At 42.0% G+C, this 24,402-nt stretch overlaps 2 protein-coding genes across 4 annotated transcripts in view; one reads left to right on the forward strand and one right to left on the reverse strand.

The window, feature by feature from the left end:
• The first annotated feature begins 3,136 nt into the window (after nt 1-3,136).
• Nucleotides 3,137-12,982, forward strand: LOC144600404 (solute carrier family 25 member 53-like). Of its 3 annotated transcripts, XR_013548132.1 has the most exons (4): nt 3,137-3,377; nt 3,515-3,570; nt 9,945-11,163; nt 11,294-12,982. XR_013548132.1 is itself a non-coding variant. In XM_078411995.1 (3 exons), the coding sequence occupies exon 3, from the start codon at nt 9,953-9,955 to the stop codon at nt 10,817-10,819; it is 867 nt and encodes a 288-aa protein (XP_078268121.1). In that variant the 5' UTR covers nt 3,137-3,377; nt 3,515-3,570; nt 9,945-9,952; the 3' UTR covers nt 10,820-12,982. The 3 variants fall into 3 exon arrangements, 2 of the variants coding, with proteins under 2 accessions (XP_078268121.1, XP_078268122.1); XM_078411995.1 differs by having other exon boundaries at nt 9,945-12,982; XM_078411996.1 differs by lacking the exon at nt 3,515-3,570 and having other exon boundaries at nt 9,945-12,982.
• A 10,574-nt stretch (nt 12,983-23,556) lies between these two features.
• LOC144600406 (endoplasmic reticulum membrane adapter protein XK-like) overlaps nt 23,557-24,402 on the reverse strand; it is a 21,096-nt gene continuing 20,250 nt past the window's right edge. The window contains exon 4 of the mRNA XM_078411997.1: nt 23,557-24,266. Coding sequence (XP_078268123.1) covers nt 23,557-24,266 — 710 coding nt within the window. The remainder of the gene's footprint in view (nt 24,267-24,402) is intronic.

Genomic DNA, 24,402 nt, shown 5'->3' on the forward strand with positions numbered 1-24,402 from the left:
GACCTACACAGTAAATGGTAGGCCTCTAGGTAGTGTTGCAGAGCAGGGGGATCTGGGAGTGCAGGTGCATGGTTTCTTGAAGGTTGAGTCGCAGGGAGATAAGGTGGTCAAAAAGACTTTTGGCACTTTGACCTTCATTAGTCAGAGTAGAAGTTGGGAGGTCATGTTGCAGTTTTATAAGACGTTGGTGAGACCGCATTTAGAATATTGTGTTCAGTTCTGGGCACCATACTATAGGAAAGATATTGCCAAGCTTGAAAAGGTTCAGAAAAGATATACGAGAATATTGCCAGGACTAGATGGTGTGAGCTATAGGGAGGGATTGAGTAGGCTGGGTCTCTGTTCCATGGAGCGCAGGATAAGGGGTGATCTTATAGAGGTGTATAAGATTGCGAGAGAAATAGATCAGGTAGATGCACAGTCTTTTGCCCAGAGTTGGCGAATCAAGGACATAGTTTCAAGGTGAAGGGGAAAAGATTTAATAGGAATCTGAGGGGTAACTTTTTCACATAGAGGGTAGTGGGTGTATGGAACAAGCTGCCAGAGGAGGTAGTTGAGGCTGGGACTATACCATTGTTTAAGAAACAGTTAGACAGGTACATGGATAGGGCAGATTTGGAGGGATATGAACCAAGCACAGGCAAGTGGGACTAGTGTAGCTGAGACATTGTTGGCGGTGTGGGCCGAAGGGCCTGTTTCCACATTGTATGACTCTATGACATACTGAATTTCTTTAATCATCTTAACCAAATAGTGGGGACAATGGATTGAAGTTGCCAAGATATAATAATTTAAAAGACATTCACAAAAAGATAAAGATTTTGTGGGCGAGTGATTAAAAATGAGTGTTTCACTTGCGGAAAGTGAGGCTGTCAAATTCATATTTGGGAAACATTAAAATAGCAGAATGAATTAAATGAATATTTTGCAATTGAGGAAGCAAATGGTTCTTCAACAATGACTGTAATTTGTGGGGGTGGGGTGTTCCCCTGAATTCTTCCCCCTCTATCAATTACTTAGGAAGTGGTACTGAGCAAATTGGTGGAGCTGTGAACCTGCAGATCTGTTTCCAGTAAACGGGTAGAGATAGCTTTTGTATTAGATTTAATTTTCTTATTTACCCTAGATTTGGAGATAGTTCCATTAGGTTTGAAAATTGCAAATGTATCCTTCTCATTAGGATTAGGTTACTTAATGTGACAGTTAAAGCCCATTACGTTTCTTTCCCCAAATTGTTTTTCTTTGAAGAAGTAACTGTGTCTCGAGGAAAAATAATTAGATACACTATTTGGATTTCAAGAAGGCATTTGACATGATGTTACCTTCAGTATTGTGGAATTATGATGTGGCCATGACAGAGAGACTTGGTTGCGAGAGGGAAAGGACTGGCAGTTCAATGTTCTGATGTTTTTGATGAGATGGAGAAGGAAAGTCAAAGTGCATGTGATAAAGTTATGGAGCACAGAAACGGACTCTTCATCCCCACTCACCAAGGTCCCATATCTAAGCTAGTTCCATTTGCCTGCATTTGGTTCATATCCCTCTAAACCGTTCCCATTCAAGTGTCTTTTAAATGGTTCCTGCCTCAACTACCTCCTCTGGCAACTCATTGATTATTTCGCACAAATGGCTAATGGATCGACACAGCAAATAAACTAGGGGTCACTGTTTTTGAAAAAGGGGCTCAATTAACGCTGAGGAGAGATTATGACATTTTTTTCTGAGAGCAGCAAGTCGTTGGAACTCTTCATCTTCCAAAAGATGAGCAATGTATGCGGAATATGGTGTTGACGATACAATCGGATTAGTCACGGTCTTATCTTTTGATGCGTATCCTATTTCTGTTCCAAATTTGGATACTTAAAACTACTGTAATGCAGCTTTGATGTTTATACAATTGCCAAGCGTGGAAAATTAACTTTGCAGCGGAAAAGTAACTACAAAGTGACATGGCACGAGACGTTGACATCAGTTTAGAGATACAGCGTGGAAACAGGCACAACAGCCCACCCAGTCCACGCCGACGAGCGATCACCCATACACTAGTTCTATCCTACACACGAGGGACAATTTACAGTCGCCAATGAACCTACAAACCTGCATGTCATTGGGATGTGGAAAGAAACTGGAGCACCCAGAGAAAACCCAAGCAGTCACAGGGAGAACGATAATGTATTACACTTAACCCCAACATAACAATGAGAACTGATACTACTGCTGAAAACCCTTACGTAAACGATTATCTAAAATCAAAATTAAGAGAAGTGGAACAAAATTCCTATAGTTCCTTTGAAAGATAAAACGATTGATTCGAGTGTGTAGGAACTGCAAAGCTGGTTTAAACCGAAGATAGACACAAAATTCTGCAATAACTCAGCTGTACAGGCAGCATCTCCGGAGAGAAGGAACAGGTGACGTTTCGGGTCTGAAGAAGGGTCTCCAGAGATGCTGCCTGTCCCGCTGAGTTACTCCCAGCTTTTTGTGTCTATAAACGATTGATTCGAATCAGAAACATTGAACAATAGTTTAGCAACACCCGTTTAATCTAAAATGCAAACAGAAAACGATGGCTGCGCTCAACAGGTCAGGAAAGAGAAGCAAAGCTAACGGTTCCGGTCACAGATATGCAGCTTTCACAACAGCCTGACCGCGGAGAAGACGGCAGGGGAAGAGAAAAATACATTCTGGCCTTCAATCACAGTGAGGAGGTGACTGGAGGAGACTCGCTGTGATGGATGTTTCTTTTGTTTGGTGTTGGTTTATGATTGTATGTGTTCTTGCATATTTTTATTGCTTATTTTTATTGGTCTTATTGTTGAACTGCGGGTAATTTTTCATTTCACTGCACATTTATGTGTATGTGACAAATATATTGACTATTCTAAAGAGACGAAGTGCTGGAGAAACTCGGGGGTCAGGCAGCATCCCTGGAGATCGTGGATAGGTGACCCTTCTTCAGACTGGGTTCAGACCCGAGATGTAGCCTGCCCATGTTCTCCAGAGATGCTGCCTGACTACCTGAATTCATCCAGCACTCACTTTTTTGTAAAGCAGTTACAGTTAAAGCACTGGCAGTTCCTTGTTTCTGCAGTGTTCGGGTCTTCATTCCTCTTTCCATCCGCTATTTTTGCGACGAATAGCTAGCTGGTCGACCCAATCAGAGCGGCGGCAGACGCGCCACTTCCACAGAGCGGTCCAATCAATGGAATGGAGATATAATATCCATTTCATTTATTGTCTCCGGTCAAAATAAGGCGTTAAAAAAAGTTGAGGTAACGGAGCACCCACCCATCATCACCGTCGTGTGTCCTTGACAGGTATAAATGGCCAGAAGGACATTCAGTTGGAAAAATCAACCGGTAGGATTCCCAGACAAGGTAATTCACTTCGTTGCTAATTAGAGGCGGATGTCTCGGAGATGCGGCCTTCGACTGTTACTAGTTAAGTTTGGAAATGTGTACGATACAGCACATGGCCTCGGGTAATCCCGTCTTTGTCTCTTTTACCGGTAAAGGCCTCTTAAAAGTACCGGAGCCAGAGGAGGGCGTCGCTGGACAGCAGCTCATGAAGGTACCAGGCGTTTCCGGCAGAGCCTCTCTCTATAAAGTATTAAACGTGATGGATAGCCTGAGGATTAAATGCTCTACAGTATTTATACGTCACTGTTTTCAATAGAGTCAGAACACAACAACAACAAAAAATCTTGCTCTTCACGAGTCATTAAATGGACAAATCTGTAATTTTCTTTAGTCCATCTGAAAGCATAAACGTGCATCTTCCTCTTCGGCAATTCCTGTTAATCAAATATTATTAGTTCTGGGGGTTCCAATATAGCTGATGAGACCAATGTGGGATCAGCAGAGTTGTTGGAGCAGAATTCCGCCATTCGGCCCATCAGGTCCACTCCGCCATTCAGTCATGGCTGATCTATCGCAGATGGGCAGGGAGCACGTGGTGGAGCAGGTATCGGGTATATTTATTATTGTCATGTGCACCTAGTGAAAAGCTGTGCATTATGTCCAGTCAAATCACGAGTACAATCAAGCCCTGCACAAGTACAACAGGTTGTGTAAATTCGAAATATAGTGTTACAGCATAAAGATTTTTTTTTAAACCAAGTTCGGTTGGTTTATTGTCATGTGCTGTACAGGGACAAGCTTTAGTTGTGTGCTAACCAGCCAGCGGCAAGACAACACATGATTATAATCGAGCCAGATACATGATAATGGAATAGAGAGTTTAAAGTGTGGAGCGATTATAATATGTGGCTAGCACACGAATAGTCACTGTGGTTGCTTCCAAGATGGCATCTAACTCGAGTCTGTATTGAAATAGGCTGGAAAATCAGGATTTATAGGTGTACATTTTAATAGTTTGATAACACCAGGAAATACGTTGTTCCTGAATTTGGCAGCAAGTGCTTTCAAGGTTTTGTAGCTTCTGTCCAACAGGGGAGGGGAGGGTTGGTTGGGATGAAGTCTGGTCCTTCTGCTGTAATGCGATGGGTTTCATGTGCAACAATGACTCAATGGACAGGAGACTCGATATCATCCCGAATCTTCCTTCAGCATCCAGATTTTAAAATGCCACTTGGAACCTTTCCATTCAGTCATATTGTTCGAACCCCAACATTTTCTTTGCCAATTCGAGTTTCTGGATGTCCTCATGCTTTCTCTAGAACAGAGAGTAATATTGCCTGCCTTTGCTCCTTTAAAGCTGCTAAACATGTTGTATTGCACTTACTGTAGTCTCAACAGCACAAACAGTGACAAGCACTTTCCCTCCCTCCCAGAATTCTACTTTAAATCATTCTTAATCTCACAAACAAATAGATATAGGCTCTAAAAAGCAAACTGGTGGAAGACATCAACAGCATCGATGAAAAGTTGCCCCCCCCCCCTCAAATTAAGATACAAATAGAGAAACTGGAGGAATACAAATGAAACAGGATGAAAAGAAACAGAAAGTGGAGTTACAGGAGGCTTGCATTGCATTACAGGAGGCTTGACATGGGTTGCGATCATATCTCATGAAATGAAAATCAAGGAAAGATTATACTGCATTTGTGCTCACAGAGCAGTTTCCTCTAGATTGGGCAAATGCATATTAGATCACTGCTTACTGAACATGTATATTTGGTCTGTGTAGGTCACCATGAGCTTCCATCTCATGTCACTTCAATTTCCCAAGTCCATTATCACAGTGATCTCTGTCTTCAGTCTATTATACTGTTCCAAAGAGAGAACACAGGACATAAGAAATAGAAAGGTTGGATCAATTGGACCACATATCTGCTTTGCCATTCTGATCTTTTACCACAGTGCTAGGTAATAAGTAGTACTTTCCTTGCACTATCCCTTGATTCCTTAAATATCTCAATCTATTGCTCTCTATTGTAAATATACACAGTGATCGAGTCGTTATTCTTTTCATCCAGAATGACTGATCACTTATTTTCACTTATGTAATCACTGGTTGTGGACACCTCAAGCAGAACAACCATTAATTCTGCATCCACCCAGTCAGCATCGTTTAAAGGAACCGAGGGCCTCATTTTATAACTAAGCAAACCACAACCTTCCGGGTTCAACACTGAATTCAGCAATTTCTGATAATCACTCTTTCTCATGTTTGAATAATTCGGACATTGTTTCTCTCTTCTGCTGGTTTCAGATTTCATTCGTCTTCTGTTTAACGCTTCACAAGGCATGCCCAAAGTTATTTACCAAGCTTTCTTGTCCACTTATAGAAACAAGCAACTGCAGATGCTGGTTTACAAAAAAAGGATACAAAGTGCTGGAGTAACTCAGCAGGTCAGGCAGCATCTCTGATCTCATGGATAGGCGACATTTTGGGTCAGGATTCTTCTTCAAATTGATTGTTGGAGGGGTGGGTGGAGATAAAAGCTGGGAAGAAGAGAGGCAGGCAAAGCATAGCAGATGGTAGGTACATATAGGCGGGGGGATGATTGATCAAGGTCACCTAATCCTAACTTGGAATGCCATTCCTTCGTGGCAAGATTTAAATCTTCAAAAAATGTAAGTCGATTCCAATATTAGATTATTATCTTCACTACACCGATGACAGAGAATCAAGAAATTCCACTTTCTGGCACAAAAATAAGGATGAGTCATCAATTCTAACTTTACCATCAATGTTCACATCCTGCAAATGATTTAAGAGGAGTTTTCATTTCTGAGGTATCCACAGTCAGCATACGTCAGCATTGATCAGAGAGTTAATTGAACACCCATATCAATATTGTGGGCACAAAAGCAGGCATTCTGTGGCCCAGGACAGGATGGCCCTGTAGAGAGTAGTGCGTTTGGCAGAACGCACCATGGGAACTACACTCGTCCCCCTGCAGGACCTATACATCAGGACGTGCAGATCCAGAGCAAGCAAGATCATGAGGGACCCCTGCCACCCCAGTAACGGACTGTTCCAGATGCTACGATCAGGCAAAAGCCTCCGCTGTCACGCTGTGAAAACGGAGAGGATGAGACGGAGTTTCTTCCCACAGGCCATCAGGACTGTCAACTTTTATAACTCCAGAGACTAAATTTTTGTCTACACTATAGTAACTTATTAACTTTATTTATATGCTGTAACTATAATTCTTTTTTGTGCACAATCCGCAGGCATTGCCACTTTCATTTCACTGCACATCATGTATGTGTATGTGACAAATAAACTTGACTTGACTTGCAAATGTAGATCAGTTGCGATTGCTGATTTGATCCATACCTGGTTTTCCTATTGTCTACCCGATCCCTGATCCAGGCCGGGTCTTCCTCTATGCCATCGGTGGGATGCTATTGATTAGATTTTACTTGGAACTTCGATGCAAAACCTTCGAGGCTTATGCCATGGTCTCTATGTAATTATAATAAAGTGCTTTTTAAGAAGTTAAACGACTTATGATTATCAATGCTTCTTACATGGTGTCAGGAGTGAACCTTCGGATCAACTTCGGCTCCTACTCCCAAGCGCTTTCACAGTCCCTGCCAGGGCCGAAGCCTTTCAAAAACTGGACCCTCTCGTGTTCTATGGCAAGATCGGAGAGTGGTGACACCTCTTCGAACAACAATGTATTCATCGCTGCCTCTCACTATGACAAACCGCCTGGGGCTCGTGCATACATGCTCGTCAGTCTCGCAGGAGATGAAGCTCACGAGTGAGCACAACAGTTCGTCTATGCGGGAGCAATAACTCACCCACCTGTCGGTGATGCTCCTTCGGTTGTGACTCCTGCGGAATCGGCGGACAACCCTGAATGTCTAAAAATAAAGTTTTGCCAGCTTTGCGAACCCCAGGCCAATCCTATCGTCGAACGTGTAAATGACGGTGAGATGATTGAATCTTTTATCCGTGCTATTAAAAAGGCAGCGAGGAGTTGTAGATTTGGCCAGCTCCGCAACGAGTTTATTTGGGACAGACTAGAGTGCAGCCTCGCGTGTGATAAATTGAGAAGAAAACTTGTCCGCGACCCTGGCTTAACGTTGGATAAGGCTGTCTCCATTTGTGAGAATTACACTGACTGGGTGTCCTCGACGGTAGTTGCCACTAAGAAGAAGAAACAGGAGCTTTGAATTTGCATCAATCCCAGGGATCTGAACCCCGCACTGAAAAGGCTGCATCACCCCATGCGTAGGGTGGAGGAAATGGCTGCACACATGGGTAAGGCAACAGTTCTCTGTGTTAGACGCCAAGAGCTCTTTCTGGCAAATTCCTTTGGATGAAGCTTCATCAATGCTCAATACCTTCAGCACTTCTTTCGGCCATTACCGTTTCCTACGAATGCCGTTTGGTATCACTTCGGTCATCGAGGTGTTTCAACGCACTATGGAGCAAATCTTTGACGGATTCCCCAGCGCGATCATCGTGGATGATACTATCATCGCCGGCAGAGACATGAAGGGACACGATGCCAATTTAAAGAAGGTGGTAGAACGTGCCAGGGGGTACACTTGAAACTCAATCCCCATTAGTGTCCGTTCCGTGTCAAGCAGGTGAGCTGCATGGGGCATGTTTTCAATGATGGTCTCAAGACCGATCCCTCTCAAGATGGTGGCCATCAGCGAGATGACAGCACCGACTGATGTCACCAGCGTACAGAGATTTCTGGGCATGATTAACTACCTCGGGAAATTCATTCCCAATTTCAGTGAGCTCTCAGCTCCTCTGCGGCAGCTTACGCATAAGGACATAGCCTGGTCGTGGCACGAGCATCAGCAACGTGCTTTTGCTGCCCTCAAACCACAGATGTCGTGCGCCCCTACTCTAACTTATTTTGATGTCAATCAGCCTGTTATTCTTACCTGCGACGCTTCTCAGTACGGCCTCTGCCGCTTTGCTGTAGTTTGTTCTTATAATAATTATAATGGTAATGGAGCTGATACCATAGTGTGGGGGAGCAATTGGATGTCATAGTCATAGAGTGTGGAAACAGGCCTTTTGGTCCAACTTGTCCACACCAGCCAACATGCCTCAGCTACACTGCCTCACTGCCTGCGTTTGACCCATATCCTACTAAACCTGTCCTATCCATATACCCATCTAACAGTTTCTTGAATTCTTGAACGTTGGGATGGTCCCTACCTCAACTACCTCTTCTGGCAGCTTGTTCCATACACCCACTACCCTTTGTGTGAAAATGTTACCCCTCTGATTACTATTAAATCTTTTTCCCTTCACCTGAAACCTATGTCCTCTGCCCCTCAATTCCCCTACTCGGGGCAAGAAACTGCACATCTACATGATCTATTCCTCTCATGATTTTATACACCTCTAGAAGAGCACCCCTCATCCTCCAGCGCTCCAAGGAATAGAGTTCCAGCCTACTCAACCTCTCCCTATAGCTCAGACCCTCAAGTCCTGACAACATCCTTGTAAATCTTCTCTGTACCCTTTCCAGCGTAACTACATCTTTCCTATAACATATAACCACAACATGACCTCTCAACTTCTATACTCAATACTCTTTTAACCACCCTATCTACCTGTGACTCCACCTTCAAAGAACCATGCACCTACACTCCTAGATCCCTCTACTCGACTCGGCATATGGGGAGAAGGCAGGCACGGGTTATTGATTGGGGACGATCAGCCATGATCACAATGAATGGCAGTGCTGGCTCGAAGGGCCAAATGGCCTCCTCCTGCACCTACTTTCTATGTTTCTATCCCTACCATTCACTGTGTAGATCCTGCCCATGTTAGACTTCCCAAAATGCAACACCTCACATATTTCTGTATTAAATTCCATCAACCATTCCTCAGCCCACCTGTCCATTGAAGATCCTACTGCGATTTTTCACTGCCATCTTCACCATCTGCAATCCACCCATTTTTGTATCATCTGGTGCTTCAAAAAGAGAGGATATTAAGATCAAATTCAATTAGCTGAGAGAATACTGAATAGAGAGGATACTGAACCGATGGCTCATCTGTTATTTCCACAGTGTCCTCAGCAAGATCCACAAAATCAGAGGTGCAGTAAATCATGCTTAATCCCAATAGATTGCTGAAGAGGAAAAAGATCTCTTCCTTAAGGTTACTTTCAGTAGCAGGCATCCACTCTAAATGTGAACTAGGAAACATGACAATAAAAATATAAGGCTGTTATCCTGTTACGTGATATCCTGTTTTTGCTATAAATTTGTGCCTTTTTCCAGGCCAATGCATTTCTGAATTAACTTTTTTTCTAATTAAATTTTTACGTTAAATTTCATGATTTTCAAACGAGCCCAGCTGCAAGCAATTTAGTTACAAGAATTTATATAGGAAGATACTAATTAACAAAAAATTTGATCTAATGGGAGATGTCAACAAGTGTACCATTATAATATTTTTTTCCTGTTCTTGAGTACAGCATGGGTTAAGTAGAGCTGATAGGTTGTAAAGATTTGTGCAATAATTTTTTTTAAATCTCTTTGTTACAGAAGCAAAAATGCAGAACACTGGAGACGCAGCCACCACATCAGTGGTAACCTCACTGAAGAACTGTGGAATTGGGGCTACATCCAGTTGTCTTGCCACAGTTCTGACATTCCCAATCCACAAAACAATCTTTCGACAGCAAATTCATGGCAGCATTGTCCGGAAAGCTTTTGCTCAGCTGCGTCAGGAAGGCCTCCACAGGTTTTACAGAGGACTTCTCCCTCCACTCCTAGCTAAAACAATCCAAGGCACATTGTTGTTTGGCACCTACGACAGCATCATTGGAAGCCTGATGTCCGAGAATACAAATGTGTATCATCGTTGCATTGCAGGATCATTATCTGGAGCCGTGGAAGCCTTGGTGCTGACCCCATTTGAACGTGTCCAAAATATCCTCCAAGACCACAGGAAAGATGCAAAACTTCCCAGCATCCAAAGCATCTTAAACCTGTTCAATTCCTATAGCTTCCAAGATAAGTTGCAACTTGGATATTACAGAGGCTTCCTCCCTATTCTGTTGAGGAATGGAATAGGCAGTGCACTTTATTTCTCATTGAAGAACCCAATTAAGAACGTACTCTTGGAAAAAGACATTCCCAGTGGGATTTCTGCATTTATCTCTGGGGGCTTCAACGGCATGGTGGTGTGTTTCATCTTATATCCTCTCAGTGCGGTGATTGCAAATATGCAGTCTCAGATTGGCAATGAGAAAATTAACCTTAGGAATTTTGTTAAAAACTTCTGGGCATCTCGTGCCCAAAGTTTCTTGTATGTTTACAGGGGTGGATCCCTGATTATGCTGAGGTCCTGCATAACATGGGGATTTACCACTGTTATTCATGACTTTTTAAAACAAATGCAGAGTCCTAAAATGTAGAGAATTTTATACTCACGTTGGCAGATGATACCAAGTTATGAGGCACCGTGACTAAATTGGAAACAGGAAATGACAATGATGTTTGGAAATATTTCATCCAAAATTTTAATGGGCAAAAACTGATGGCCGGTGCATCGATGATTTCATTAGATATACGAAGACATATGTGGATTAAAAAATGGTTCTCATTTACCTGCAACATAAAACTGTAAAACAAGTTAACAGCACCAGAAGAACAAATACATTTACATTCTGATATCAGAATGATGGACAAAAATTGATGGCCAGTGCATCGAAGATTTCCTGATGCACATAGGATGATGTCCTTTTTTATTCATCACATAGTACGTACTCTTATTGTGATATCATCTCCTGCCTGATCACAATGGTGATGTCTGGCATTACTTTCTCTTATTGCGCAACTGAATTATAATGGACAAACATTTGGAATAACTGCAAACATTCCATTTTCAGAATACGGGTGAAGGATGGTTTGTGGGTCCTGAGGTGACTAATTTGGGAACTGCGGACTTATTCACAGGATGAGTGGGTGTCACCGGCTTTATTTGTATTGGCCATTGAACCTCTGGCAGAGCTAATAAGATCAGATTTAGACATTGAAGGATTTAAAGTGAATCAGGAAAATCACAAAATTACTTTATTTGCAGATGATGTTTTAATTTGTCTTACTAGACCATTGGAATCCTTAAGAAAATTATATTTCAGACTGGAAGAATATGGGAAAGTATCAGGATATAAAATTAATAAAGATAAAACTGAAATAATGCCTCTTTCTGAAGGTAATTATGATCAATGTAAAAGAGAAAGTCAGTTTAAATGGCAAAAAGAAGGCATGAAGTACTTAGGGGTTAAAGTAGATAATAAGTTAAATAATCTGTATAAACTAAATTATAAACCACTAATTAAAAAAATTGAGGAGGACTTGAAGAAATGGATGAATCTTCCAATTACATTGTTAGGGAGAGTGAACTGTATTAAGATGAATATTTTTCCGAGGTTACAGTATTTATTTCAAACACTGCCTATACCTTTACCAAATAAAATTGTGAGAAATTTTCTTTGGAAAGGTAAAATGCCAAGAGTGTCTATGGAAAAATTAACATGGAAATTTGAATTAGGTGGACTGTAAATACCAAATTTAAAAAATTACTATCTGGCAGCACAAATTATTTTTATTTCATCCTTTTATCAAGAGGGTGGAAAAACAGCATGGGTTAAAATTGAAATGGATAAAATAAAAGAACTATGCCCAGAAGAATTTATCTATAAATGGGAAGCGAAGCTATTAGTTAAGGATCAAGAGTCACCTTTGCTAAAACATTTAATTAATATATTGTTGAAAACAGTTAAAGCTAATGATAAAATATTTTTTCTAACAGCTAAAACTCCATTCGTAAAAAATAGATTACTGCCGTTTGCTTGGAATAATCAAATATTACAAGTCTGGGAACAGAAGGGTATTAAACATATTGGAGATTGCTACGAAGGAAATAATTTTTTGACATTTTCTCAATTGAGAAACAAATATCAAATTCCAGGGAATAGTATTTTTTTCTATTATCAATTACAATCTTTTTTAAGGGAAAAGTTAGATAATTCAATGTTTTTATTTCAAATTAAAGGAATTGAATCCCTGATTCAGGGCAAGGGAACTAAAAAAATTATATCTTCAATGTATAAATTGTTACAAAAATCTAGTCCAAAGACAGGAATTCAAAAATCAAGACAAAGATGGGAAACAGATCTGAATATTAGCATTCATGAACCAAGTTGGGAAAGATTGTGTTTAGAAAGTATGAAAAATACTATTAATGTGAGATATAGTTTAGTACAATACAATTTTTAACATCAACTATATTTAACTCCGAAAAAATTAAACAATTTAAATCCAAATTTACCTGAAATTTGTTTTAGATGCAACCAGGATGTGGGTACTTTTTTACACTCCACATGGGCATGTCCTAAGGTAACTCCTTTTTGGAAAGACCTAAAAAACTTTTTGGAACAATTGATGAATAAGACCATACCATTGGATTCAAGGTTGTTTTTATTGGGAGATACTAAAGGAATATTACCAAGATTAATTTTAGATAAATATCAGGAAAGATTTCTCAAAATAGCAATAGCAATAGCAAAAAAATGTGTGGCGGTCACTTGGAAAGATCACAATGAAATAAGAATTGCAAGATGGTATGCAGAAATGCGTAGTTGTATCCCATTAGAAAAAGCTACTTATAATCTGAGAAATAAATATGATTTCTTTTTGAAACTTTGGAACCCATTCACTTTAAAACTAGGATTAAGAATTGGAAATATTTAATTTTAGGATTTTTTTGATACCCCTAAAAAGAATTTAATAAGAAATTAGCCGGAAGTGTTTCCTTCTTGTCTCCAGGTTTCCTTCTTCCTTCTTTCTTTCTTTCTTTCTTTCTTTCTTTCTTTCTTTCTTTCTTTCTTTCCTTTTTAATTTTTTTTATTTCTTTATCTTTCTTCTTCTCCTTTTTCCTCTTTTTTCTAACTGGGGGGTGGGGGGAGGGGGGTTGTAGGTGGGGAGATAATACAGAACAATACAGGTATAATCAAATTTAAAATGTATAATCAAATTTATAATGTAGGTACCATCGCGTACTATGAGTTCATACATGTATTTGTTTTGTTAAAATTTAAATAAAATAAAAAAATTTAAAAAACATTCCATTTTCAGAATACGGGTGAAGGATGGTTTGTGGGTCCTGAGGTGACTAATTTGGGAACTGCGGACTTATTCACAGGATGAGTGGGTGAGTAGATTATGGGTTGGGCTTTGCTTCTGCCATTTAGACAGGGCTTTGTGTGCTTATGTGGCATGGATATGAAGTTTCCAATACTGTCTAAAAGGCTGGTTCTCCACATGATCATTGGCAAGAGGTTAATCCCTGGGATGGAGGGACTGTCATACGAGGAAAAATTGAAAGACTGGGCTTGTATTCACTGGAGTTTAGAAGGATGAGAGGGGATCTTATAGAGACGTATAAAATTATAAAAGGACTAGACAAGCTAATTGCAGGAAAAATGTTCCCAATGTTGGGGGAGTCCAGAACCAGGGGACACAGTCTAATAATAAAGGGGAGGCCATTTAAAACTGAGGTGAGAAGAAACTTTTTCACCCAGAGAGTTGTGAATTTGTGGAATCCTCTGCCACAGAAGGCAGCAGAGGCCAATTCACTGGATGAATTTCAAAGAGAGTTAGATAGAGCTCTAGTGGAATCAAGGGATAAGGGGAGAAGGCAGGCACAGGTTACTGATTGTAGATGATCAGCCATGATCACAGTGAATGGCGGTGCTGGCTTGAAGGGCCAAATGGCCTCCTCCTGCACCTATTTTCTATGTTTCTACATTTCTAATTCCCAAGTGACAGTGGAAACATTGCATTATTTCAGGGAGACTTTCTGCACATTCTCCAATCTTTTTCTTTGTCTGCCTAGTAATCTCTTCATGAGACAGAGCTCAATGGTATATGAGGAGTCTGCAGTCTGCCATATGAATAATGTGGCGTACCCAATCTTGCTGACCAAATGTAATGAGGTCCCTCAATGTTGGCTTAAGAGAGAACATGGATGTTGAATCACTTACCCATCGAGTTAAAGTGGAGAATTTCGGAGAAACATCTGTATTTACTGTGGAGAAAGACATGGATGCTAGGGAACTAGGGAAGTTAATATTGATTTCATGAAGAGAAGAAGATGCTGGAGGTCTTAAAATGCCTAAAGGTCGATTGCCAGGACCTGATCAACTATATCCTTGGACAATGCTGAAAGCTATGGAAGAATTTGCAGGGCCACAGGCAGAGATATTTGTAGCCATGGGTGAGGTGCCAAAAGACTGGAGGATAGCTAACAAGGGCTGACCGTGACTAATAATGTCTTGATCTTCAAACATCCTTTTCCTCAATTGATCAATGGCTGTGTTGACGTATTGAGGGCAATGATGAATTTCATTGCAGTTGTTTACCTTTGCAGAGAAATAGCTGTCAGCTTTTTCCAGGGTATGGCTGAGAATTGTTGATGTGCAATGTTGACCGGTGGAAGCTGATTGATAAAAGACCAAAGAGAGACACAAAAAGCTGGAGTAACTCAGCAGGACAAGCAGCATCTCTGGGGAGAAGAAATGGGTGACATTTTGAGTCGAGACCCGAAGACCAAAATATTTACAAAGTTTACGCCAAATTAAAGCATTGCCATCCTTGTCAAGGATGCACTCCAGCCCCCTTGGATGAACTTGAATTTCTGTGGGCAGCCAAGTGTGAGGAAAGTACATCAAAGTCAAAGGATTTAGTGAAGTTAAAAAGGATGAGGCACAGTGGTGTGTGTTGCTCCCTGCATTTCTCTTGTCATCTCCCAACAATGTGTTTTACCTCGTTTACTCTTCAGCTCCCTGCTGATTCCCCTGCCACTCACGGGATAATTACAGCAGCAAGTGAACCTACCAGCACATCTTTGGGATGTGGGAGGAAGCCAGAGGGGAACCTATGTAGTCAGCTGGAAAATTACAATCTCCACACAGAAAGCTCCTGAAACAGGGATCGTATCCAGGTCACCTGGGCTGTGCAGCAGCAGCATTAAACGCAGTAGATGAGGCTTCTTTATGTTGAAAGTGCTAATTCCTTAGCTTTTACAGTATCTTAAAGTGCAACAGATCGATAGGCATGTACATCAATTACTGAATCTCCCATCACAAGTAGCACAACTTAGTGTAAAACATGTGAACAGATTATTCCCATTTTCACCACAGCACAGGCACACTGTATCAGTTACTTGTAGACCCTTAAATCTAATGGCAGCTTTTGGCTCCATGCAACAAAATCAGGCTAGAGACTGATCTTCATATAAGCAGGCAAGCTTTTATAAACATTAGGTCCAGCTATGAAAATATAGAAATTTTCCTTGCAGGCTTGAATTCCCACATTTACTTTTGTTGTTGAGGTCTGCATTTGAAAATGCCTCTGCAAGGCTGCTGCCAGCTTTATACCTAACCAGTTTATAGCCTAGGGTGAGGTCAACTCTTTCCAATGATATCCTGCTGGGTCAATATTGCAAGACATTTGAGAAATCATACAGTTGCTTCGGTTTTACCTTGGATTTGTATGTTGGGAATACCATAGAGTGCATAAATTTAACAATCTGCACTGATACTCGAAATGTGTTCAAATACTTCTTCAGCCTGGCATTTTCTTCCTCTAAGTGAAGCAGGTTTAAAGTAAAGGCATGTGATCTCAGCATGTTTATATTTGGTTAACAGCATTCTTTTCTCCCGAAATCAAGAAACAAGGATCTGCAGGTGCTAGTTCACACAAAAGGATACAAAGCGCTGGGGGAACTCAACGAGTCAGGCAGTGTCTCTGGAGAACTCCAGAAATGCTGTCTGGCCTGCTGGATTACTCCAGGACTTAAAGTACTAACACAGAAATCTAGGCTGATTCTCCAGTAGAGCACTGAGCCAGTGCTGCAGTGCTGAAAGTGTAATTTTTCAAAAGAGGTATTTAAATGTCTTAGACATCTTTTAAGTGGATGCAAATTTGTAGTGCTGCATGGCCAGAGGGGTTGTTCTTGCAAAGAGAGCACAGTCTCATTAATATTTCAGGTCAATGATCTGAAACAATCATTTCAGTTTCCTTTTCCAAAGACGCTGTCCAATCTGCTCAGTATTACCAGCATTTCCTAGTTTTATTTAAGATTTCCAGCATCTACGGTTATTTCTTTTCTTTTTATGAGTAGCCTCTTGTCAAGTTACTATTCAGTAATCTCTACTGCAATATTTAGAACTAGCACAATAACCTTGCCGAGAGTCCGTATCAAAATATACATCACATTTGGCGGAGGAAACTGTCAAAGCAATCATAAACAACAAGTAATTAATATTTTTTAAGGGAATAGATCAAAACTGCATCAGTCTCAAGATATATTGTTCAATACTGATATCATATCCAAAATCAATCACGAAATACACAATTTCACTAGACAAAATCAGAAAATGAATTTATGTATATTTTCTTTCCTAATCTGAGAGATGCAAGGACGATTCTAACTTTTCTAAACTTGTGATCTCCTAGTTGCTAATCATTTTAATTCCCCTTTCCATTCCCATACTGACTTTTCTATGAGCCTCCTCTATAGGCAGAGTGAGACCACCTAGCAAACTGGAGGAACAGCACCTCACCTTGGGTAGTTTACAATCCAACAGTATGAGCATTGAATTCTACAATTTTAGGTAACTATCTAATTACTGCATCCAGTGTTCCTGATGCGGCCTCCTGTACATCAAGACCAACCGTAGACTCGGCAACCGTTTCACTGAACACTTGGGCTCAGTCCATCAAGGCCTGCTGGATCTTCCATTTGCTACTCCTCTTCCCATTCCAATACTGACCTTTTTGGACTGAGCCTCCTCCATTGCTAGAATAAGGCTACATACAAACTTGAGGAACAGCACCTCATACTCCACTTGGGTAATTTAGAACACAATGGCTTGACCATTGAATTATCCAATTTTAGGGAACTACATAACCACCCCTTCTTCCCCCATATTACCGCCCCCCTCTCCTTTCCCTCCCCCTCTCCTGTGCCCCACATTTCCCATCCACCAACCTTCCTTCCACAATTCAACTCTTCAAATCATTTTGTCTTATACCTTGTCTTTTCATCTCTGGCCTTTGTCCAACCATCTGCCTATCAAATATCCTTCTCCACTTGTATCAACCTATTACCTTCTGGCTTCGTCCTGCCCCTCATTTCCACCGACATTCTTTTCCTCACCCTACAATTAACCTGAAGGGTCCCAACCCAAAACATTACCTATCCATGTTCCCCAGAGATGCTGCCTGATCTGCTGAGTTATTCTAGCACTGTGTCTTTTTTTTTTGCAAACTGGCATCTGCAGTTCCTTGATTTCTATACTAACCATCCCCCTCCCCCTCCCTTATGCCCAAACTGGATACACACCCATTTCTCCCACAAACCCACCTCCCTTTCCTTTTCACCCGTCTCTCCCACTTACAGTATATCCCTTCCTCTGAATTTATATTGCATGCTTCTCCTCCCTTTGTCTCACAGCCTTTTGTCCTTTTTATCTCTGCCTTTTGTCCAACAATCTGCCAATCAAACCCCCTTCACCTGTAATCACCTATCACTCTCCTGACTTTGACTTACCCCCACCTCTTCCAGCTATCCCTCCCTTACCACAATCAGTCTGAAGAGGGGTCCCGACCCAGAGCATTATCTATTCATGTCCTCCAGAGATGCTACTTAACCTGCTGAGTTACTCCAGGTGTCTTTTAAAAAAATATATAAACCAGAATCAGGAGTTCTTTGTGTTGTTGACTAATTTCTGTAAACTCCTTACAGATTAGAAATTTCACATGGATATTTTCATTCATAACAACAGATTATTTTAGTTCTTTTTTTCTCAGGGTAACTATTGCTAATATAATTAGAGTAGATTATGTTTTCAAATTGCAATAGAGAGCATCAGAACTCAAGTTCCCATCGCTGTCTGCGCCATCTATTACTAAATAAGGAAGTAACATTACTATTAGATTAAAGTAAGCATCTTATAATGTTGCTATGTTTAGACACAAGACCATGGATTAGGAGAGTATTAGGAAACAGCAATGCATGACAAAATAGTGACGAGAGAGAAATAGATTATGTGAGGAAAACAAAAAGATTAAATAACCATCCTCAACAATGGAAAAAAGTGACACCGGGGACTGAGCACACAGTTTTGAGGTGCCCCTGCACTGATAGTTATCAAGGATGAAGTGTTCTTGCCACTTCGTACCGATTGTGCACTGTTGATGAGGAAGTCAAAGATTCAATTGCAAAGGGATGCACAGAGACCCAGTTCCCAGAGCCTGGTGACGTTTGATGGGGACGACTACCTAGTGCATGTACTTTTGTTGTCCAAATAGTCCAGCGCAGAGTGTAGAGCCAGCAAGATTGCATCCCCTGTTGATCTCCTGTGGCCCTAGGAAATTGTGATTGGTTCAGGTTCTTGTGAAGGTAGTAGTTGATACTTTCCATAACCAACCTCTCAAAGCACTTGTGTAGGAAGGAACTGCAGATGCTGGTTTAAACCGAAGATAAACACAAAAAGCTGGAGTAACTTAGCAGGACATGCAGCATCTCTGGAGAGAAGGAATGGGTGACGTTTCTGGTCGAGAACCTTCTTTTCAAAGCACTTTGACACACAGATGTTAGTGCCACTGGTCGCTGGTGATTGGGACATGTTACCTTTTATTTCCAAATAAATTTAAACTAATAAATGTAAGAGGGTCTGAGTGAATGATTTACCATCTTGTGATGCAGATGGTTCTATATAATGCAATATAGCTGCATTCTTAAGAAACCACGTGTTATAGAAATAGACAACATAAAAGCAACTGTGGAAATAGGGGAAAAGGGGTTCAGGGAGTATCAAACTCACAATAACAAAGTTATATTTCCTGCAGGATTTTAAAAAAAAAGCTTTTTAATTGATGTGTTCATTTTTTTGTTTCTGCAGGCTAAAAATACTGAAGCCTGTATGTTACATTGTTCAAGACTGCCATTGCACAAGTGTCAATAGAAGTGATTACATCAATTTTAATGGCCACCTGTGATGAAACTAGCAGCTGTACTCTTAAGAGACAAAGGTTACATGGAAACAATACCCGTGTTCCCTATAACCATTTTGTTTTAACCATGACTGCTAATTTTGTGCTTGCCAATTTCCAAAGTAGCTTTTAAGCGGTTCTCAAGTTCCAGATCAAAATCTCGTTTTAAACAATTCAGCTGGCATAATACAAATAGTGTTTCCTTAATTCATCAATCGCTTTATATTCAATTAGCACTATGGAAACATGCGTTATAGTAGAACTATTTGTATCACAATAGTTGGTGTTAACACATTGTTCCTCTATAATCTAGAGAATAATACTTAGAGAGAAGAGATGTAAGAATGGAAAAAAAAACAAATTAATAGATCAGAGAGAGGCTGATAAAAGGGGAATGTGGGTACTGGAAGAGGAATTCTCAGCAGGTAGAGGAGGAGCTGGGTGGGCAGCGATCACTCCCAGGAGAGTAGTTATTAGTGATATGGCTCCCTTGGGCGTGACCAAATGCCATCAAAGGGGAAACTGAAGGAGGCAAGCAGAGTTAACTAGAACAAAGATTGCTATGCATGGGAGTTAAAATATAGGATTATACGCAGAAAATAAAAATATGACAAGAACAGGGAAACAGACCCACAAATCCTTATTTAAACACATGGCTAACATGATAGTGTTGTCACACACCTCTGCTGTATGAAATGTTCTTTGACCGCTATCCTGACCTCAGCTATAGTTATGAAAGTGACAGGTCAGATTCAGGTCAAACACACAAATTTCCTCCGATAGCAAGTTTAAAAATGTTGTTTTCAACTAATCTTTAATAAATCAGCAAGGCAATATCCACATTGAGTAGTTTTGGGCAAATGCTTGTGTAAAAGGAATTGAAAATACAAGCATTGGATTCATATCTGTGAGAAACAGGATGATTAAACCACCCTGGTTTAAACCACAGGACGATTAAACCGTCAAGGACAGGATGATTAAACTATCACCCCACCAGGGACAGGACGATTAAACTACCACCCCGTCAGGGACAGGATGATTAAACTACCACCGCGCTCGTTAAGGCACCGATAACGTGGTACAGGGACAGAGACAGGCTGCACAAACAGCCGTAAATTTAAGAAAGTGTCTAAGCGGCAGGAAAGGGTTGAAATGGGTCATGTGGATAACTACTGCGCTTGCTCAATGAGGTAAATGAATATTGCAAATACGCCCCTGATCGGGAAACTGCTAATTACCATGCACATGCAATGTATGATCTGGGAGGTACCCGGGGCGGTACAGAAGATTGTGCACCTCAGCGCTCTGATTGGAAGGAGCCCGAAGGGGAGGGGGATTCAACAAAGTTGTATTGTATAAAGAGAAGGCACTGTCTTTGTCTCGGTGTGTCTCGGTTTGGAGAGGCACCCGGCTCTGCAGACTCGTGAATAAACTTGTCTTGTTTCCACGACTTTGTCTCTGGCATCGTGATTGTGAGCACTCACATTTGCATCTCACAATATCCAAATGGAATATCTTTCTTAACACAAATGAGATGGAACGCATTTTTATGATCCAGAACAATTTCTACACGGTAAACTGATGACAATTGTTCCTTGTCTTTAATTTTATTTATAACTAGACCAAGTGAGCCCATTCCTCATAGAGGGGGGCAGGGAAGGGGAGAGGGTGTGACTGAGGAGCCCTGGACCCAAAGCCTCTCCTGTATTGGTGTAGCACCCTCCACCCAATCCCTCTTATCCCCCCTCCTCCCCCTACTGACCCACTCAATCCCCCCTACGCACCCCCACTTGCCCCTCCCCTGCCCCCACCCACACTCCCCCAGCCCCTCCCCACCCCTATTCCCCCCTCCCCCACTTTTCCTGCCTGCACCCCACTCTCCCCCCACCCCAATCTTCCCTCCTCCCCATCCCAACTTTCCCCCACTATTCCCTCCTCCCCAGCCCCACTCTTCCCCCACCTCCACGGGCTCCTCCCCGCCCCCTCTCTCCTCCCCATCCTCCCCCTCTTCCCAACCCCCTCCTCCCCCACTTTCTCCTCCCCACCCCCACTCTCACTGTCCCCCTTCCCCCACACCCCCTCTTCCCCCCCTTCCCTCTTCCCCACCCCCACTCTCCCCTGACCCCCACTGCCCCCCTTCCTCCCCACCCCCACTCTCTCTTCTCCCCACCACCCCCATTCCCCACCACCCCCCTTTCCCCCACTCTCTCCTCCCCCCACCCCATTCCCTCCTCCCCCCCTCTCTCCTCCCCCAGCCCCACTCTCACCCCACCCACTCGGCCCCCACGTCCACTCCCCTCCGTGGAGCCGTTGGCGGCGAAAGGCACTTACCGAGCGTGCAGGGAGGAGGAGAGAGCGCCGCACTACTCGAGTCGGGCAGCAGCGGGTCTGGGAGAGTGGGGAGGAGAGAGAGGAGTGAGGCGCGGCGGGAGGTGCATACAACATGGAGTGTGAGGAGGAGGAGGAGGAGGAGAGCGGCCGCCATCTTTCTGAAGTCGCAACGGGGCCGTCGGTGGCAGAGGCCCTCATCGACGCCGCCATCGGTGGAAGTGGCCGCTGAAGGAGGAGGAGGAGAAGCTACCCGCTTGTGTGCGGTAACGGTGCGGGGCGCTGGGCCCGGGCGGGAGGGGGGACTCAAGGACGCCGTAGTTTGAAGGGACTGAAGGGAAGGATGAGTGGACCATCAGTCCGACCATCTCCCTCCTGCTCGGGAGTGTCCTCCGGGTGTGAGAGAGTGGGGAGAGTGAGGGGAGAGAGGAGAGAAGAGAGGGGAGCCCCTGATTGCTGGCGGACGGCTCCGCTAACGGCGTCCGTCTTGTTTGTGCGAGTGAGGAGAGAGGTCGTGCGTGCCCTCTGGTGATGTCATATACGCACAGCACTGAAAAAATGTGTTTATAAATGAAATGTTTTAACTTTAAAACCTCTCTAACTTCAAAAATATAAGACCAATTTAAATAAAACTTGCTAGAAACAGTCGCCGCGAGAGTGGTGATTAAGGTGGCGCAAAAATTGTGGCGCTATGGTTTACCGTTTTGGCAAAATCAGATAGATACATACGGATGGATGGATAGATGGATACATACGGATGGATGGATAGATGGATACATACGGATGGATAGATGAATGACCTCTTGCTATCCATTTTGCTGCTGTAACACTAAATTTCCCCGGTGTGGAACGAATAAAGGAATATATTATTATATTAGTTTCTGCAAGTTGAGAGGTAGATGTGCAAAGTATGTGATGAAATTTATTTGGCCTCAACATTCCAGGGCTGAATGATTATACAGTAGACAGTTATATTGTATTTAGGATTAATCCTCACAGAATCCTACCAGAAAATGTGAGCTAATGAACCACAGTGTGATTGAACCATTTTTAGGTCAACTCCATTATCATGGCTCACATGGAACCAAGTCAACTGCAATATAGAACGGATTAAAGAATGGAAGATAAAAACTGGCTAAAAGAAACAGAGTCAATAATAAATGAAAAATATAAACTGCTTTTACAATCAAAAATCATTTACTTTCAAACACATCTTCAAAATAAGTTTGGTTCAGCATTGGGAAAGATTCAGACATGGCACTCAAAAGCTGCTACATGGGCTGCCTCATACAAATGGCCCAGATGAAAAGCTCATCTTCTATATACTTTCAATTTAAGAACAATGTTCAATTAAATCACATGACCAATAAGATCCAGCCTTGATAACCGGAAATAGACAAAGTTCCATGACATTTTTTATATATAAAAGGACGTGTTTATCCGCCTGGACATTCTTAGACTTTGATAGAGAGAATGGCTCGCATAACGATTCCTGGTCTTCTTGGAAGGAGTTCAAAGTAGTCTTTATTCTTCTTTACTTAATGTGCATTTTAGAAAGCAATATCTGTGCACAGTCATAGTTTTACAGTAGCATGCACTTCTCAAGCATTAAACTGACCTTCACAAAGCAATGTGAAATTCACCAGCCTGTTCGCAATTCACATGTATTTATCTTTATCACAGAGAGAGGTAACACTGAAAGAAGCAACAAAATTGCACATTTACCACACCTACCTGAAGTCACAGTGAAAATATTGAATTATGAATTCTGATCTGCAGGCTCAAAATGAGGGCCCCTCCAACATCTGCATGCGAGACAATCGACAATGTTATGGGTGAAAAGCTGCCTGCATGGATGACAGTACTGGTGGAAGAGGAGCATGAAGATGATGGCCAGACTGTAAGAAATGATAAGTTGGACCACCACCAAAGGGGCACAAAAGTATTCGTACTCTTCGGTCTTGAAAAAATACCATAAAAGTAGGAGCACCGCATTTTCCATAAACCGCAGAGTATAATAGATAAAGAGCCTGACCCAGTTCTGTTTCTTGCTGATTAAATCACGATCGCTGAGCAATAACTGGACTGCTGACCAGCAGAACACGTTAATTCCAGCATAGAGGAAGGAAATAAGCAACAGTACTATAGTTGTGCCAAACCGTTTGTAGTTCTTCTCGATGTTTTCAGGGAAAGGTGAGTGGCCACACCAGAACTCCACCCAAGGAAGAAAGAAAAGGATGAGGAAGTCGAAGGAGAGCACTGCGAAGATCCATTCCTTCAAAGCAGTGCTGAAAAGCACCAACACGGTGATTCTTGTGGCAATTTCCAAGGTCCGCCAGAGGATGATGCAAATGTAAGCAATTGGTCTCAGCTGGATCTTGTAGTCATCATACTTGATCTGGATGGAGAGGACGTTACAAACCAAGGCTCCGTACGTGACTGATATCAATGACAACACCATCAGAGCAACTGAACAGACACAAAATTTAATAGAAACGTTAATGAAACATTCTGTCAAACAGCTAAATATCTCTACTAGCTCACCAGATTTTGACCCAAGTCCAAGTTCTGTCAAGTTATCTAATTTAAGTTGCTAAGGGGATTC

Source organism: Rhinoraja longicauda, chromosome 15 (genome assembly GCF_053455715.1).
Source record: "Rhinoraja longicauda isolate Sanriku21f chromosome 15, sRhiLon1.1, whole genome shotgun sequence".
NCBI lineage: Eukaryota > Metazoa > Chordata > Chondrichthyes > Rajiformes > Arhynchobatidae > Rhinoraja > Rhinoraja longicauda.